The sequence below is a fragment of the Lycium barbarum genome, chromosome 4 (assembly GCF_019175385.1).
Source record: "Lycium barbarum isolate Lr01 chromosome 4, ASM1917538v2, whole genome shotgun sequence".
Classification (NCBI taxonomy): Eukaryota; Viridiplantae; Streptophyta; class Magnoliopsida; order Solanales; family Solanaceae; genus Lycium; species Lycium barbarum.
In genome coordinates this window covers 20,318,840-20,338,401 of record NC_083340.1, presented here as the reverse complement: position 1 = coordinate 20,338,401, position 19,562 = coordinate 20,318,840, and the positions used below count along the sequence as shown (strand labels likewise).

At 38.4% G+C, this 19,562-nt stretch overlaps 1 protein-coding gene and 1 pseudogene across 1 annotated transcript; both read left to right on the top strand.

Annotated features, from left to right (window-relative positions):
* LOC132637251 (pectin acetylesterase 11-like) overlaps nt 1-7,435 on the top strand; it is a 34,646-nt pseudogene extending 27,211 nt beyond the window's left edge.
* Nucleotides 7,436-7,893: 458 nt separating this feature from the next.
* LOC132637249 (uncharacterized) lies at nt 7,894-9,036 on the top strand. Its single transcript, XM_060354367.1, has 3 exons — nt 7,894-8,347; nt 8,435-8,646; nt 8,788-9,036. The coding sequence occupies exons 1-3, from the start codon at nt 7,894-7,896 to the stop codon at nt 9,034-9,036; spliced, it is 915 nt and encodes a 304-aa protein (XP_060210350.1).
* Nucleotides 9,037-19,562: the final 10,526 nt, after the last annotated feature.

Genomic DNA, 19,562 nt, shown 5'->3' with positions numbered 1-19,562 from the left:
GTGTTTCCAAATTCTCAAAGAATAATGGCGTTATGGCCTCCCGAAGTCTGATCACCCGAAAACATACTGTTTTCACCTGTGTTACGCTCCAAGGGACGGTCCGTAACACAAGCCTGAAAGAGCAACGAGTGTCGGTTCTGCACAGTGTTCGGTAAACTAGACATAACTTCTTGTACATAGCTCTGTTTGGGCTCCACAATATACCGTTGGAAAGCTATTTCAAAGGGCTAAAACTTTCATGTTTTACGTTTTCTCAAATTCTCAACGGATTTTCACCATATTTTACTGGAAGACAGACGTAAGGAAAATTTAGCCGATTCTATCGAATTTTAAGTGCCTTACTATTAGCCATATTGAGATGATCATATCTCCTTGATCCGATCTCTGATTGGCTTGGTCCTTGTATCGTTAGAAAGGTATTTCTACATACTACAACTTTTATTAAGGGTACTTTCCCAAATTCCCAACTAATCAAGGAGTTATCGCTGCCCGAAGTAGGCCTATCAACCATTTTCGCAAAATGTTCAAACCTTCAGTTTTGTTTTTCCACTAAAACTCTAATGATATGAGTCTAAACTTAGTTCCAAGATACGGGGTGTTACACATAACAAATGGGTCATTCAAGAGTGAATAGTGTCATGTTTGAATGGTGGTTGAATTGAATCATGAATGTTAGGGTGTTGTGAGTATAAATATGTTATAAATGACGATTGTTGATACGATATTGTGAGTATTGTTGTGAACGTTTGGGAGTTGAAATGAAACGTGGGAAAAGTAGTATAAACAAAGGAAGTGTTGCTCAATTTTCCCTAGGAATAGTAATACGTTCTTGTAATTGATTAGCTAATGTTCATGTGAATTCTCTTGAAGGTAGAGACGTGAGCATTGAAGGAGAACGAGCAAGCAATAGAATAGCTAAATGACAAAGGTATGTAAGGCTAGTCCCTTCTTTCTAAGGCATGAATCCTATGATATGATATTCCTTCATTCGTCATGATTTTCCTACGTATCAAAAACTATGAATCTACGATTATAAAGAGCATCACAAAATAAAGAAAAGAGACACGTTGCGAGCACGACAATATTGATGATGAATCTAAGTCTAGAAGTCATAAAGCTCATGATATGATATCCCTACGAAGTTAATGACCCTTATATGATTCCTATGATAGTATTTTCATTACCTCTCCATGACTTTCCTACTTTCCGGAAAACTAAGAGCCTATGTTCATGAATAGCCATATAGGATAAAATAAGGGGTATGTTACGAATGTAGTAACGATAATGATAAGTCTAAGTCTAAAGATACTAAGGCCTATAATATCACGGTTTTACAAGGCTAGTGGTCCATATTACAATCCATTGATATTGTTCATTGACTACGCTCACCTTATATGCTAATTCCTTCAAGGTGAGGCATAATGCTTATGAATGCTCCATAATGGACTCGGGGGTTCTCGACCTTATGTCACTCCGACATTGTTATAGATTGTCCATGAGCCTTAATGCATGTCCTATGACCAATGTCCCGCAAAGTTACGAGGCTATGTTCATAGAAGATTTCATATGAGCTAAAGGTGAGAGATATGCTATAGAAACGATAATGGTAATGATGATCTTAAGCCGAAAAGATTATAAAGTCATACGATATTTATACAAAATTCGTGCTACGAATATGATGTGACTTTCATAGATTGTTTTTGAATTTAAATGTGTGCATTAATGAAAGGTTACGATACACTTATGAGATGTATGTGATGACAATGATAATGATGAGATATACTGATCTATGTTATGATGTATGTAATATGGTCGAGCCACTACGTGGCCGAATATGGAAGATGTGTATGTGAACTTGTCGAGCCACTACGTGGCCGAATATGGATACTGTCGAGGCGCTATGTGGCCGAGTACGGATATTGTGTGTGTGATATAGTCGAGCCACTACGTGGCCGATTACGGATATTATCGAGCCCTACGTGGCCGAATACGGATAATGTTATATGTGTATGAGCAGATACAGTATTACGATGATGAATTATACGAAATGATGATGTATACACTATGATGATTCATGTACGACGATTATTTATATGTGGTATATGTATGAAATGCATTCATCCTTAAAGGTCGCGCAGGTTTTGCCTTCACCTCATGACTTATGATTCTCTATCATGTTTATTTCATTTATGCCTTACATACTCAGTACAATATTCGTACCGACGTCCGTTTTCTTTGGACGCTGTGTTCATGCCCACAGGTAGACAGGGAGACGGCGCAGACCTATAGGAGCTATCAACAGACTTTCAGGAGCACTCCATTATTCTGGAGGTGCTAATCGGGTTTATACTTTTGTGTATATATATGTATATGTATTTTGGGCACGACGGGGTCTTGTCCCGTCCATATGTATAGTAATCTAGTAGAGGCTCGTAGATACGTACGTGTGGGTAATATGGTCTCACGATATTACTATGGTCTATATGTTTTTATTTTGATGGCTGAAGGGCGTATGTATATAAAATCAATTATGTTTTCAAATGAAAAACGATTGTCTAATGATTATGATTTGAATATAATTGATGAAAGAGTGCAAATGAGTATGACGAGTAATAGAACGAGCGGTGCTCGGTGGTTAACCCCGGGTACCCGTCGCGGCCCCTAGTTGGGTCGTGAAACATAGGAATTATGCCTTTGAAAGAAAGGGGCGAGCCTTAACATACCTTTCTCGTTTAATTAGTGTATCGTTCGCTTGCTCCCCTTCAATGTCATGTTTCTACCTTTAAGAGAGAATTCGCATAAATGTTAGTTACTCGACCTTAAGAACGCGCTACTAATTCTAGGGAAAATCGGGCAGCATTTCCTTTGTTTATACAACTTTTCCCATATCCAATATCAACTTCCAAACGCTCGTAACAACAATCACAATATAGCAATCAACAATCGTCATTCATATACAATGGCCATAATCCACCATTTCTCTTCATTTTTCCCACATTTATGGTTTTGGGTTTGCTATCGTATTTTCTCATGCATCACACTTATCTCATGGTTTACATGTCATTTATAACATATTCATAATCATAACACACTAACGTTCATGATTCAATTCAAACCTTCATCCAACAATGTCACTATTCACCTTTCATGACCCATTTCCTACACTCTTCTTCAATCGAAGTGGGTGAAGTATGGGAAAACTGAGGTGGGGCCTTATTCTGGGGTTCTCCCTCCTCCATATCTATAGACGGCTTTTGCTCGAGACATTCTTCAACCACCATCTTGCCCTTCTGGGCTGCCATAGCTTTTTCTTTCATCAGCTTTGTTGAAATTATAACGCACCGTTAGGGAGGGGATAATCTTATAACACAGCTCTATCGCACGATCTCTTATGATGAAAGATGATCATTTTTTCTAAATGCCCTGTAGCCTCCTGTTTATTAGTGTGGCGCGCAACACACCATAAACAAGACTCTACTAGACACGGCTCGTAGACACTTCCTAGGACTGAACTGCTCTGATACCACTTTTGTCACGACCCAGCTAGGGGCCGCGACGGGTACCCGGGGGCTAACCACCGAGCACCGCTCGTTCTATGACTTATCCTACTCATTTAATGCTCTTTTATCAATTTCAATCTCAGTTTATAAGAAAATCATCCCTCATTTGAAACATAAATACTTTTATAGACATAAGCCTTTAGGCTATCAAAATAATATGTATATATATATATATATATATATATATATATATATATATATATATATATATATACATAATGGAAACCTCAGGAGACCACATAACCCACACTGCGTATCTACGAGCCTCTGCTGGAGTGCCAGACATAAGGACGGGACAAGACCCCGTCATGCCCAAAATATGCATGTACACAAAAGAATAATCATAAGCACCTCCGAATAATGGAGTGCTCTCAAATCAGCTGCTAGCTCCTATGAGTCTGGGTCGAGCTCACCTCCCTGTCTACCTATGGGCATGAACACAACGTAAAAAAAAAAATGGACGTCAGTACGAATATTGTACTGAGTATGTAAGGCATAACAATGAAAATACGTCAATGAGATAGAGGAAGCATCAATAAGGAGCAACTATATATGATTGTCACTTATAAAAGAAATAGCACATACTGACTTACTTCATATGCATCATCATATCATATATTGCTGCGGAACGTGCAACCCGATCCATATATCATCATATATAAATATATTGCCGCGGAACGAATGGCCTGATCCATCTATCATCATATATTAATATATTTCCGCGGAACGAACGGCCCGATCCATCACCCATATATCCCGCGTCCGGGCATCCCGCGTCCGGGATGATATTATAAGATACCAGCTGATCAGGTGGCTATGCGTCTATAGCGCCTCACCTTTCCCCATGTCCCCTATGTACGTATACATATCATATACACATATAATATACGTAGCATGCATGAGAGCCCAAGGAAAGTTATGTTTCTATCGGAGTGACGTAAGGTCGGTAACCTCCGATTATATTATGGAATAATTGTCATAACTTTGTCTCACCTTAAAGGAACAACTATTATAAGGTCAGACTATCAATGAAGAATAGCAATAGGAGAACATAGAATAAGATCGTAAATCTCATAAAGCATCAATTCATATACTTTGGAATCTTTAAAAATAGTTATCATTCATGAATGAAATTGAGAGGTTAAGGAATAGCTCAACATTCTTATACCGTCATTGAAATCGTAAACTTGGAACCTTTAAGCATGAAATCGTTCTCATAATAATTACCATAGAAAAATATTCACATCTTTGGCATCATTACCATCATAATAAAAACATGTCCATCATTGTCATCATAAGAGCTTACAAAATCGTAAACCTTTGCTTTGGAAAGATGCAGACATTTGGAAAACATTTACGGGTTATCAAGAGAGGAGTCATGCCTTGGAATCATAAAATTCTAACTTTTGAAAACAAGGAAGTCATGGAAGCATTTATGAAGTCGTAACATAGGAATCATGCCTTTGAAATAAAGGGGCGAGCCTTAACATACCTTTCTCGTTTAATTAGTTTATCGTTCGCTTGTTCCCCTTCAATGTAACGTTTCTACCTTTAAGAGAGAATTCGCATTAATGTTAGTTACTCGACCTTAAGAACGCGCTACTAATTCTAGGGAAAATTGGGCGGCATTTCCTTTGTTTATATAACTTTTCCCATATCCTATATCAATTTCCAAACGCTCGCAAAAACAATCACAATATAGCAATCAATAATCACCATTCATATACAATGGCCATAATCCACCATTTCTCTTCATTTTTCCCACATTTATGGTTTTGGGTTTGCTATCGTATTTTCTCATGCATCACACTTATCTCATGGTTTACATGTCATTTATAACATATTCATAATCATAACACACTAACGTTCATGATTCAATTCAAACCTTCATCCAACAATGTCACTATTCACCTTTCATGACCCATTTCCTACACTCTTCTTCAATCCAAGCATTTTAACTTATCAATACTTTAATCATCATGAGAAAGTAATGAAACTTACCTTAGATAGTGATTGAACAAGTCTTGAGTGGATTTACTCCTCTAGCACCAAAACCCTACTTCACTTCCCTTGGGGTTTCTTGAATTATATGAACTTTGGCTAGGTTTCATACACTTGGGTTCATGGATTTGGTGTTATTAATCATGGATTTCCCTTGAATTTTCTTGTGGATGAATGTTAGAGAGTGTTCTAGAGGTTTTCTTGACCAAGAATGGTGAAAAATATGATTTTTGGCCGAGTTGAGTCTATTTAAAATAGTCCAGAAAATTCTGGACCAACACAACATGCGACACACTTTGCGGGACGCAAAGCATGCTTTGCTAAACGCATGTTGTGTCGCAAACCATCCAGGACCACTAAAATTTCACTGGCACACTTTGCTGCACAACTGCGTAGCCGCATGTCGCATTTGCGGGCCGCACCATGCGCCGCAAAGTGCGCCAGAATGTGATATTCTGCCCAACCAGTTTGTCGTAGAATGACCATAACTTTTGATCCCGGTATGCTGTGAGGTCCCACGACCTATGATTGGAAAGCTCTTTCAATTATCTACAACTTTCATTCTTAGTGTTTTTCAAATTCCAAAATTATAATGGCGTTTTGGCCCCTCCAAATTAGATCATCCGAAAATGTTTCCTTAAATCGCCCTTTTGGGATGGCTTATGCCCATACTTGGCTTATGGATCCTTCCCGAAACTTACTTAACACTTCATTACCAATATAAGGGACATTATAACTCTTCTCCAAAATGTCATTAAGCCATCATTAATTCGATACTCGAAATTCTTGCCCGATACATGACATATACCTTGCTTTCCTTAACAACTTTCGTCTCCTACCTCAAATGTCTTTGAAATCTCATTTAGAATCACTAAATATTATTTCTTACTTATCAAAATATCGTATGCATCATGAACTTCGTCAGTCAATTCACTGTGCATGAACGAAAAAATTTTCCGAGGTGTAACACTAGGCCTATGAGAGTGACTATTGCCAATGGAGCTTAAGTTATCAGTAACCACTCATGTTTCAACTTCAAATGGCAGATCCAAGGAGTGATGTTTGAAGACTCAGTGAGACTCTCAATGATACGATATTAGGAGGGGACTGGATGAAAGCTCACAAACCCATTTTGTTGGATTTTTTTGAAACATATTACACAGGTGACTCATAATGGGAAGAGAGTGGAACTCAGGGGAATTCACAACAGTGCAGAGCTTAAAAGTATGTCTGCTAGTGGAGTCAAACAGCTATTCAAAAATAGCCAAACTATTTGGGCTCATCTATTCACTATTTCTTCAACTGAGATAGAGAAGAAGGAAACAGTACCTATCAAGCTTCAACAATTGCTGGATCCATTTCAGGAATTATTTGTGGAGCCAAATTCTCTTCCTCCCAAAAGAGAGCATGACCATTTCATTCCCCTGAAACCAGAAGCTATGCCAGTAAGCATCAGACCTTACAGGTACAACTTTTACCAAAAAAATGAGATTGAAAAATAGGTGCAAGATATGCTACAAAATGGGATTATCCAACCTAGCCACTCACCTTTTTCTTCACCAGTATTGCTTATTAAGAAAAAGGATGGCAGTTGGAGATTTTGCATTGACTATAGGGAATTGAATAGAATGATAGTTAAAGATAAATTTCCTATACCACTGGTAGATGACCTACTGGATGAACTAAATGGATCAACTATCTTCTCTAAAATTGACTTAAGAGCAGGCTATCACCAAATTAGGATGTATGAAGGGGATATACACAAGACAACATTTAAGACACGCATGGGGCATTATGTGTTGAAGAGAAGCCTCACAAATCTGCCATTGCTATGTCTATACGATCAAGAAAGAAAGAACAAAGGAGGAAGATGAAGAACTGCCTACCTTTTGCTTTGGTTTCTCAAACAAGTACAAAGGAAATGACCATTTTTACTCTTCACATGAGAACAAGACACGTGGGGAACATCCAACCATTCAATTTGGCTTTGGTTGATTTATTTATGACTGTTGGATGACCAACACAGCTAGACATTATCATTTGGAATTCTCCAGATGAGGTCACGTGAATAGCACAATGCACATATTAGTTTGTTACACAATTTTGGACTTATTTAATAGCTAGAGGACAAATGTACAGACTAGGATTTTTCTATTTCTCTTTACATTTCTTTGATAAGAAATATACATGTATAAATTCAGGCTATGCCAATATTAATAATACACAAAAAATTATTTATCTTCTGCTCCAAAATTTTCATGGTATCAGAGCAGTGAAGGCTCAATCCATTGTTGTTTAGAGCTGATTCACAGCTTCATTTCCTTTAAAACAAATGGTTGGAGAATCTGGAACTCCTTTAGCTACCAAAGTCACTGAAAGTGAAATAGCCATGACCTCAAATCACCCATATCACCTTCATCCTTCAGATTCACCCAGGATGAACCTTATCAATGTTGTGTTTGATGGAAAGGGTTTCCCAAGGTGGAGAAGGTCAGTCCTAATAGCTCTTTCTGCAAAGAAAAAGTTAGGGTTTATTAATGGAACATTTAAAGAACCAGATGTGGAATTACGTGAGTACCTAGAGTGGTATTGTTGCAAGAATATGGTCACTGCTTGGTTACTCAATTCCTTGTCAAAAGATATCAAGGATAGTGTCATTTATTCAAGAACAACCAAAGAACTTTGGGATAGTTTGGAGAGTAGATTTGGTAAATCCAATGGAGCAAAATTATTTCATCTAGAGAAAGAACTGAATGTCTTGGTACAAGGAAATTCAGACATTTTAGGTTACTTCACAAAACTTACGAAATTGTGGGATGAATTAGACTTCTAAAATTGTGATATAGTCTGCACTTGTGTTTGCACATGTCAAGGAAAGGCAAAAATAACTAAATCTATGATGGATCAAAGGTTGATTAAATTTTTGATGGGTTTAAATGATGTGTATAGTCATGCTAGGGCTAACATTTTGATGATAAACCCTCTACCCAACATGGACTATGCTTATTCTCTGTTGTTAAGAGATGAGAGCCAGAGGGATATTTTTGCAAATGCTAATATGTTCTCAGATTCATCATCTTTTATGGTAACAAATCAAGGAAGGAGCAATTACAAAACTGGGAACTCATCTTTCAAAACAGGAAATAACTTACAAAGAACTTGAAATTATCCTCCTAACTTGCAAAGATCTAGGAATTTTTCTCAAAAATTTGGGAACATTTAGCAGAGGGTTACAACTAAAAGGAATAAGTTTAATCCAAATGTAAGTTGTACTTATTGCTATAAGGTGGGACACACTATGGATGACTACCATAGGATACATGGTTACCCAGATGACTTTAAGTTCAACAAAGGGAAAAATTATCAAAAGCATATTAAAGGAAATGCTGCAGTTGCTTGTGAAAAAATGCAGGAATACAGTGATATGCAGCCAACACAGGAAAACAACAACACTTTTCAACATTTTACTAAGTAACAAAGATCATAAATCACACACATGTTCAAACAGATGCAAATGGGACAAACAGTTTCTCCTACTCCTGATGTCAATGCATTAGCTGGTACAATTCTTAAGTACTCAGGAACTTGTTTCTCTATTTTCAATTCAAACACTTGGATAATTGATTCAGGTGCAACAAAACATATGTGTTTTGATTCTTCGTATTTTTCTTGTTTAACTCCACTCCCTGTTTTTTTAGTATTAGCTTACCTAATTCTTTTAAATTGATTGTTATTCACACAGGGAGTGTTCCAGTCTTGTCAAACCTTACTTTTCAGAATGTTATTTATGTGCCCTCTTTCAAATATAACTTGCTTTCAGTCAATAGATTGTGCATCCAAATCAAATGCAATCTTTTATTCACTTCTAATGGGTGTGTTTTGCAGGACCTTCTAATGAGGAGGGTTGAAGCTTTTGGTGAAGTCCAAGAAGGATTGTACTTATTGCAGCCTTCAGTTCCTAGGTCTAGATTAGTTTCTGATGATTATGTAATTTCGTTTCCACAAGAAAGTAGCTCCAAATCTTTTTCTAATTCAGTTTCTTTCCTGTTTTTGCTACTACTATCCCAGATGTAAGTCATTGGCACATGAGACTTGGGCATTTGCCTCTTTCAGCTATGAAATATCTTAGTTTTATTCATTCTCTTTCATCTTCTGATTGTATTTGTGATATCTGTCCTAAAGCTAGATAACTAGGGTCCCTTTTCCTGTTAGTACAATTAAAACTAAAGGATTGTTTGACTTGATTCATATTGACACTTGGGGACCCTACAAAAATTCTACACATAATGGGTATAGGTATTTTCTCACTATAGTAGATGACTATATGTAACACCCCGTATCTTGGAACTAAGTTTAGACTCATATCATTAGAGTTTTAGTGAAAAAACTGAAGGTTTGAACGTTTTGCTAAAATGGTTGATAGGCCTACTTCGGGCAGCGATAACTCCTTGATTAGTTGGGAATTTGGGAAAGTACCCTTAATGAAAGTTGTATTACATAGAAATACCTTTCTAACGATATAAGGACTAGGCCAATCAGAGATCGGAGCAAGGATATATGATCATCTCAATATGGCTAATAGTAAGGTACTTAAAATTCTATAGAATCGGCAAAGTTTTCGATACGTCTTCCTTCCAGTCAAATGTCATGAAAATACGTTGGGAATGTGAGGGAACTTAAAACATGAAAGTTGTATCCCTGTGAAATATCTTTCCAACGGTATATTGTGGAGCCCAAAAAGAGTTGTGTACAAGAAGTTATGTCCATTTTACCGAACACTATACGGAACTGACACCCGTCGCTTCTCGAAGCGCATGAGGGCGCGTGCGATGGCCCCGCATTGTTAGCCGATAGCGCAACTCTGAGTATTGAGCTTTAGAATATCACGCGATGCACGTGCGTCGCTGACCCATCGCATAACAGGTCGGGTTTCGGGTCAAAAGTCAGGATTTCGCGTTTTAGGTTATATTTAAGCTTGGGGTTTATTTCCCTAACACCCCTAGTCACGAAAAATCACCATAAAGTCAGAGGAAACTGGTACGCTCAAATTACACCTATTAATGGTATAACGCGGACGTTGTCAAATATAGTAACCCAACAAGGTTGGGGTCGAATCCCACAGAGAACAATATGTAGGCGATTTAAGCAGATTAGGAATTATCACTAACAATAGCTATGCCCGAACGCATCAATGGTGGTTTTTGATAAGGTTTTGATAAAATATGGAAATATAAATTCTACTCTATAAAGCAAGTAAATTGATCGATGGCCACAAGAATGGAATAAAGGAAACTACTTCTCAAGTAACGATCCAATCTATTCCACGAATTATAAATAACAGCAAGTTTATGTTATTTACCCTCGGATAATGACTCTAAATTAACTTCTTCCGAAGATTAACTAGACTACCCAATTGAAGATCCCTCAAGCAATTAGGAGCATTAAGAACACCCGAATATGGCTACAAGTGGTATTGCCTGTTCCTAGGTCAATTTCCATTAGATGAGGGTTAACGCCCCAAATTCATGTTAATTATTCTATCCCAACTCCGTTCTTCCTCTTCCGAGTTTCAACCAAAGTAAATGGGCGAGTTCAAAGGTTAGCTAATCCATTGAAAACATTCAAGAACAAGAATAATTAAAATAGCAAAAACTTACTTGATTACGAATAATACATATGAATAAATAAGCACAACAAGAGTGTCAATCTTAATTGTCACCAAGAGATTTCCATCAACAAGGATAAAAAAGAAGAGAACATTTTTTGTAGGAACCCTAGCCTCCAACTTGTGAAAAACTGCCAAAGATATCTGATGTTTTGCCCTAATTTTCTATTTATATGAACTGGAATGGAAGAAATCGTCAAATCTCAAGTTCTGGTCGAAAATTGCCGAAAATCCTTCAACGCGATCGCGTGGATGACGTCAGCTCCACTCGGTTCCTTCAGCGCGATAGCGTGAACTTTTAGCGCGAACGCGTGGATTTAATATCGCGCGTGTGCGCGATCGCGTGGACTTGCAGCGCGAACGCGTATAGTTAATATCGCGCGTAGGCGCGATCACGTGGGATACCTGCGCGAACGCGCAGAGTATTTTTCCACGAATTTTTCCAGAACCTCCAGTTGTTTCCAGTGATCAACGTTTTGTGCTCTGTTTTGCTTGTTTTCCACACTTAGGCTCTAGGGACCTTGTATTACCTGAAACATGATAAAAACTACGTAAAATGACATAGACTTGCTTAAAAACAAGTAAAACTTATAGTTAAAAAGCATCGATTGTGGCGTAAAATCACGCCACATCAACACCCCTAACTTAAAGTATTTGCTTGTCCTCAAGCAAGCCATACAAAACCATGACTCAATCTAACACCTAGATATTATAGAATAACAATGTCTACATTGGTTTTGACTCTAAACTACCGGCATGCATGTTTTCCTTTAAACGACCACCCCAACTTTCTACTTTAAAGCAATATGCACAACTCAAGAACACTACGACTAACAATGAAGCTTCAATGAATGACATTACATTATCGAACATATTATGGTGCACACAAACGCTACTTTAGGCGGTCACTTTATTTTGTTCAATTCTCATCCTTATGCCCTCACATAGACCAAAGAATGTCCCAACACACATATATACGACAAGAATGGGACGAAGACGAAAGAGAAGAGAAAAACACTCACACTCACAAAGAAATTCATATCTACATATGCAAATACCATAGGCTTGCCCTTATTTTCTATGTTTTCATCCTAGTCTCGTTCGGTTGTGATCACATTAGGACTTGTTTCGGCTTGTAATGTAGGTTTAGGGACGGGTTGGATACTTTTTTGGATATTAGTGACTCGCCCTCCTTGAACACTACAATCATCTTGTCACCTTAATTTGCCTCTTTTCTTTCCACCCTTTTATTTTCTTTCAGTTTTCAACCTCGATGTGGTTTTGCTCCTAACCAACTTACAAATCTTTTTCACAACAATTTTCTGATTTTTTTTATATTATATATATATATATATATATATATATATATATATATATATGCGCAACTACCACATCGAATCTCCATTAGAAAACTTCACCACCCCCAACTTATGTTTTTAACATGTACTCCACATTTAATTCACCCCCAACTTAGGCATTTGCCTCATCTAACTAGTAGCATCAAGGAGGGAACGGGTGCGAAGATGGATTAATTTCACAAAGGGTAAGGTTTCATAATTGGCTAGCCAAGAAAAAGGTCAAAAAGGCTCAAAAGGGAAACTAAGGGTATTTAACACTTTTGGTAAGGCTTATTTAGGCAAAGTGACTATTTCAACAAAGAAAGCCTAAGATCATCTCACAATCAAACTAACTTTCGGATTTCATACAAGACCGGGCAAGTTCTAGATTATACATGCATAAACAGAATTAAACTAACAACTCACACACACATTGGCATAAGGACAATTATTTTTACACTTGTGACCTCATAAGTAGTCATTTATCACACACAATACCCCAATAATAATAATGTCATATAAAGAATCAATCATGTTAATCAATCCTGTTCTAAGTATGCGTTTTCCAAAATTTCGAGGGGTCCAAAATTTCCAACAAACCACAATACATGTCATTAGTTACCAAGTAGTCCCAAATAAGACAAAATTACTCTAATCAACCTAAGTAACATCCTAAACATGCCAGTTTCAACAAAACTAAAACCCCCCTCAGGAAAAGAATTCTGGCAAAGAAAAGCCGAGGAGGTTCCTACCCCCAACAAAAAAAACTTGCAGTGTCCTCACTGCATTACATCAACACAGAAAAAACTTTTTTTTTTAATTTTTTTTTTTTTAGCAAACATACCTCCTAGGCTCACCCTCGGAACTGGTCATCTCTGCTCACCCTCGGAACTGGAGCTGCTGGGCTCTGGCAGGACAAAATCGTCCTCATTTTCCTCCTCTTCATGTTGTGCTCCGCATACACTCCTCAGAATGCTCATCATTTTGTTCAGAAATTTGCTTTGCTTCTTGGCGTGCTCTCTTGCCTTTTTCTGCCTCCTCTCTATCTTTCCTTACTTTTCTTTGATATGCTTCATGTCCTCCACCACACCTGCTAATGTCGGACCAATAGGAACAGAGGGAGCTGTAGATGTGCCTTCTCCATGTGGGCCCGAAGGGAGACTAGCCACTAGCTGCTGAATCCGATTGTCCACCCCATGGACCTGGGTGGAGATATATTGGAAAGGCCTGGCGGCTTCTTGCAGTGGTGGCAAGATTGGTATAGCCATGGGAGGAGTAGATGCCCCACCAATAGAATTTGATGCAGTAGATGTGAACTGCTCAAATGATGAGGCTGCTATATCAACCTTCTTTTTCTTCTGTACATTACCGGGTCCTCTCTTTTTCAACGGATAAATCGGTCGACCAGGCCCTTTTTCTTTGTCGCCTGGTCTTGTGGGCACTCCATCAGTGGAGCACAGGTAAGTGATCAATGATGGGAAGAATAGACTCTTAGTCCGTTCAAGCACCACCTCCCGGATTTCTTGCATAATGAGCCTCCCCACGTCGACAGGCAACCCTTCCATCACAGCACAAATTAATTTGGCCCTCTCAATGGGCACGTCTGAATCATGTTTGGAAGGCAGCACCCTGGATGTGACAATATCAAGCTAAGTTTTGGCCTCAGCAGTGAACTTTGCAGAGTCAATCTTTCTCTGCATTGTTGTCAGCCACTTTGGTTGCTCCCCACCGTGGAGGTGGGTCACAAACCATTGTTGCCGCAGTTGTTCGTACATCTGTGCCATCTCGCTGTTGTCACCATCCTGCAGATTGTAATAGGCATTGATTCTAGAGGCATTGCACAGGACATCCACACCTCTGACTTTGACAATTTCCTTATGTGTAATGTCTGCCTCTGCAGCATTTGCGTAGAATTCCGGCACAAGGGTATGATTTGCCCTGATTGGTTCATCTGCAAAGCGTATCCAGCCGCTTGTTACCAACCTTCCATAGAACTCGGGCATCTTTTCTTCCAAATTTTCTGTTACAAAGCCCCTCTCTTCAATGAAGCTCTTTCCCAGCAGTCTATCATATAGCTTCGAACATTTTGCTGACTGGAAGGTGGTGGTGTCATAGTATTCAATCAAGGGCACTTGGGCAGCATTGGATGATGAAGCCATTTTTTAAGTTTAAGTACCTACAAAACAAACACAATGCATATGAACACCTACAATGATGTATAATGAGCAATTAGGTTAAGGAAATTGGGCACCCAAGTTTTGAGCAGCTCTGTGCGAGCATTCTGTTTGTGCACTGGCATTTTTTCTTCAGCGCGATCGCGTGACAAAGAGGTGCGATCGCGCCATTTCGATGCATTCCTTCAGCGCGATCGCGCAGGGAACTGGAGCGATCGCGCCATTTTTATGATTTCATTCACCGCGATCGCGGTTCAGCATGATGCGTTCGCGCCAATTTTACTCCATTATTCAGTGCGTTCGCGTCTTGTATGGGCGCGATCGCGCTGAATCGTTTCAGATTAAGCGAAACATTTTCACAAACAGGTTATGGGCATCATTTTTGGGGCTTCAATACAATGATTCTAAGCACGTATTTTGCCCCATTTTTTTTATATCAGCACTCAACTCTCAACTCACATCACTCAACAACAAACAACAATTTATATAACAAGAAATTCAACAATTTCATCACATTTTCATGCTTAAATAAGTGGAAGAAAAAAAAATATATTTTTTTTTCTAACTCACAATTTCTAACCTGGAAAGATGATAAAAACAACCCTAGGAACAAGACAATGGAGGAATCGCATACCTTGTGGTTGCAAGTTGAAGAATTTTCCAAAAAAAATTGAAATTGGGTTTGAGAGAGAATTAGGGAAATGGGAGGAATATGGGTGGAAAATGGGGGATTTTAACCCCCAGGTCTGTTTAGTAACTGAAAAACGCGCCTCTGCGCGATTGCGTGACTATGTGACGCGTTCGCGCAGAGTAAGTTACTCTTTTTTTTTTCTTTTTTTTTTAACGTGATCGCGTCGTTTTGTTGCGCGATCGCGTAGAGGTAAATTCGGCCCTGTTTTTCCAGATTCAGAAAATAAGCACAGAAACCAGCAGCTACTGATTTGTGGCTGTTCTGAAAACCCAACCTGCTCAAAATAATTCCAAAAATTTTGAAATTTTGCAGATTAGTCACAAATCATAAACTAAATAATTCTAAAAAATCAAATTTCAAAAATGATTTAAAATTTTTAAAACGATGGGTTGCCTCCCACCAAGCGCTTAAGTTAACGTCGCGGCACGACGGTTACCAACTTTACCGCTTTTCTCGCCATTTGGAGCTTATGAATTTGCGCCCCAACTTTGAATCAAGATTCCGGTGATGCTCATGAGGCGGTGGTAGAAAAACAAAGAGGTCAACTCTTGGATGTCGCATTTTGCACTTTTTGGCCTTTGAGTGAGGAATGCCATTTTGTTTTCTAGGCATAGCAAACTTCAAAATAAAAATGCTTTCTTCATCATATCCAAAATTCTCCATTGGCTTGTTTGGTTCAACTTCCATATCATCAACCAAGCACAATGTTGAAAAATGGTTCGAATGTGGTCCAATGCGCTCAAATTCCAAACTTGCATGACTTTTGACATCCTCACCCAAAAATGAACTAAAGTCTTCAAAAACCATTTCATGAACTTTTTTATGCAACTCTAGTATCATTTCTTCAATCTTGGCATCAGTCACTATTTTTGGGTTGGTAGGTTGGCAATTCGCCATTAGCTCATCAAAATCAATCTTGACCTCTTCTTCATTGGAAACCAACTCAAAATTATAATCCATGGCCCTTTGATATTGAGCATTACATGCCTCAATCTTTGCATTCAATTCGGCCTCCAATTTTTGGATAGTAATTTGAAGCAGCTCCATTTCTTGACTTTGCTCAACATGTTTTTTTAGAAATTCTTCCATCATCCGTGAAAAGCCTTCACGGTGATCCCCATAGACTTCAAGATGTTGAGCTTGATTCATTAGCCAATCTTGGCTCACAATATCCACTTTGTCAAGTTTTTCTTCATGGTGAGAATCGTCCAAAGCTTGTAAAAATCCTAACATGGTGAAATCCATGTTTTGGATAGTTTCATCATCTCCATTTTGAACTACTTCCCACCAATTGGCCACAATCTTCCCATATTTTTCATTTCTCGCCATAATGCCATTCAACATTTCCTCAATTTCCTCTTTTCGAGAATTGGAGATTTCTTCTTTATGACTTAGCTCATTTTCTTCAAGTTGAACCATTTCTTCAATTTCACAACTCTCGTCGTGGTCACAAGAATTTTCGGGGTTATCTTGTAAACTTGAAATCTCTTCTTCAACCATTTCATTTTGAGGAGTCGACACTTCCATGACAATTGAGGAACTGGCATCCTCAAATGAATCATTCATTCTTTTTATTGCTTCTCCATTTTTTAAAATGGATTGTTGGAGGAGCTTTCGCTCTTCCTCCATTTTAGCTTCTCGATCTAAGTATGTTTGGAGCATTGCCATGATGCCTTCATATCCGGCACTTTGTCCATCATTTGTCATGTTGTTGTCCCTGTCAAGCTCAAAAGCACAACTAGCATTTTCGTTAGAACAACTAGGGGGAGGGGAAGTGAAATAATTGGGACAATCACCCCAATGTCCACCTTGGCCACCACATATATTACAAATACTCTCATCATAGGATTGAGACGGTGCACACATCTCTCTCCCGGGAGCATATTCACAATCTTGCCAAAAGTGGGGTCCTTCACAATATGGACATGGGTCATCAAAATATGGATTGCAACCATCAAACCCATTTTCATTCCAAGATGCCATTTTTTTTTATATATATAAAATAAAACACAGAAAACAACTACACAAATATTTACGGGTTCGGATCAAAGCAAGTTAGCTTATTTCCTAGATTAGCCAAAATACACCAATTGTTCCCCGGCAACGGCGCCAAAATTTGGTACGCTCAAATTACACCTATTAATGGTATAACACGGACGTTGTCAAATATAGTAACCCAACAAGGTTGGGGTCGAATCCCACAGAGAACAATATGTAGGCGATTTAAGCAGATTAGGAATTATCACTAACAATAGCTATGCCCGAACGCATCAATGGTGGTTTTTGATAAGGTTTTGATAAAATATGGAAATATAAATTCTACTCTAGAAAGCAAGTAAATTGATCGATGGCCACAAGAATGGAATAAAGGAAACTACTTCTCAAGTAACGATCCATTCTATTCCACGAATTATAAATAATAGCAAGTTTATATTATTTAGCCTCGGATAATGACTCTAAATTAACTTCTTCCAAAGATTAACTAGACTACCCAATTGAAGATCCCTCAAGCAATTAGGAGCATTAAGAACACCCGAATATGGCTACAAGTGGTATTGCCTGTTCCTAGGTCAATTTCCATTAGATGAGGGTTAACGCCCCAAATTCATGTTAATTATTCTATCCCAACTCTGTTCTTCCTCTTCCGAGTTTCAAACAAAGTAAATGGGCGAGTTCAAAGGTTAGCTAATCCATTGAAAACATTCCAGAACAAGAATAATTAAAATAGCAAAAACTTACTTGATTACGAATAATACATATGAATAAATAAGCACAACAAGAGTGTCAATCTTAATTGTCACCAAGAGATTTCCATCAACAAGGATTAAAAAGAAGAGAGAACATTTTTTGTAGGAACCCTAGCCTCCAACTTGTGAAAAACTGCCAAAGATATCTGATGTTTTGCCCTAATTTTCTATTTATATGAACTGGAATGGAAGAAATCGTCAAATCTCAAGTTCTGGTCGAAAATTGCCGAAAATCCTTCAACGCGATCGCGCCATGTGTCTGCGCGATCGCGTGGATGACGTCAGCTCCACTCGGTTCCTTCAGCGCGATAGCGTGAACTTTTAGCGCGAACGCGTGGATTTAATATCGCGCGTGTGCGCGATCGCGTGGACTTGCAGCGCGAACGCGTATAGTTAATATCGCGCGTAGGCGCGATCGCGTGGGATACCTGCGCGAACGCACAGAGTATTTTTCCACGAATTTTTCCAGAACCTCCAGTTGTTTCCAGTGATCAACGTTTTGTGCTCTGTTTTGCTTGTTTTCCACACTTAGGCTCTAGGGACTTTGTATTACCTGAAACATGATAAAAACTACGTAAAATGACATAGGCTTGCTTAAAAACAAGTAAAACTTATAGTTAAAAAGCATCGATTGTGGCGTAAAATCACGCCACATCAGAAACAAGTCCCAAGCCTCAAGAACCCTCCAAGATAAGTTTTATCATGATTCTAGATTGAATTCAAGTCCCTATTCTCTTTCTAACGTGAGTAAACCCTTCTAATCAATAGAGTTGTGAGTGGAACATTATTGTTGGGCGTGGAAACCCTAGATCTCGTATTCAAGAGGATTGAACGTCAAAAAGGTAATTCTTCTACACTCTAATCATTCATAATAGTGAATTGATGAGTTCTTGGGAGAATAGTAAATGGGTTTAGTAAAGAGAATTACACGAACTATAGTAGGGTTTTGGATTGTTGACTTGAGATTGTTATAATGATATGGGTGATGGAGAATGATGTTAATTACACCTAATTGAGATTGTAGAATCACCTAGAAGTAATAGAATGGGAATTGGGTGAAGAAACACCATTAATGAAGATTGTGTTGCTTTATGCCCACTAAGTGTTTGATAAAATGCTTAGATGACCAAAGCATGAATATTATTGCTAATATAGAATCCCTTTGACTTGTATTGATATAGATCAAAGTTGAAAGGGTTGACGAATATTGTATTACGCTCAAATGCTGGAATTAAGGTATGTGAGGCTAACTATCTACGTTAGGGAATGTTCATGATTCTCCCTACGCCTCATTCTTCATACTTGTCAGTAATTTGACTCTAAATATAGTTTAGCCCTAGTTTCATGATATGATATAGAACTGTTATCTTCTAGGGTTGCAGTTACA

Bases quoted from the DNA above. Each gene is read 5' to 3' on its own strand.
- LOC132637249 (XM_060354367.1), top strand. From the start codon at position 7,894: ATGGTTGGAGAATCTGGAACTCCTTTAGCTACCAAAGTCACTGAAAGT. The intron at 8,348-8,434 runs GTTACTTCACAA...GCACATGTCAAG, and splicing joins AGGAAATTCAGACATTTTAG to GAAAGGCAAAAATAACTAAA. The intron at 8,647-8,787 runs GTAACAAATCAA...AACATTTAGCAG, and splicing joins CAGATTCATCATCTTTTATG to AGGGTTACAACTAAAAGGAA.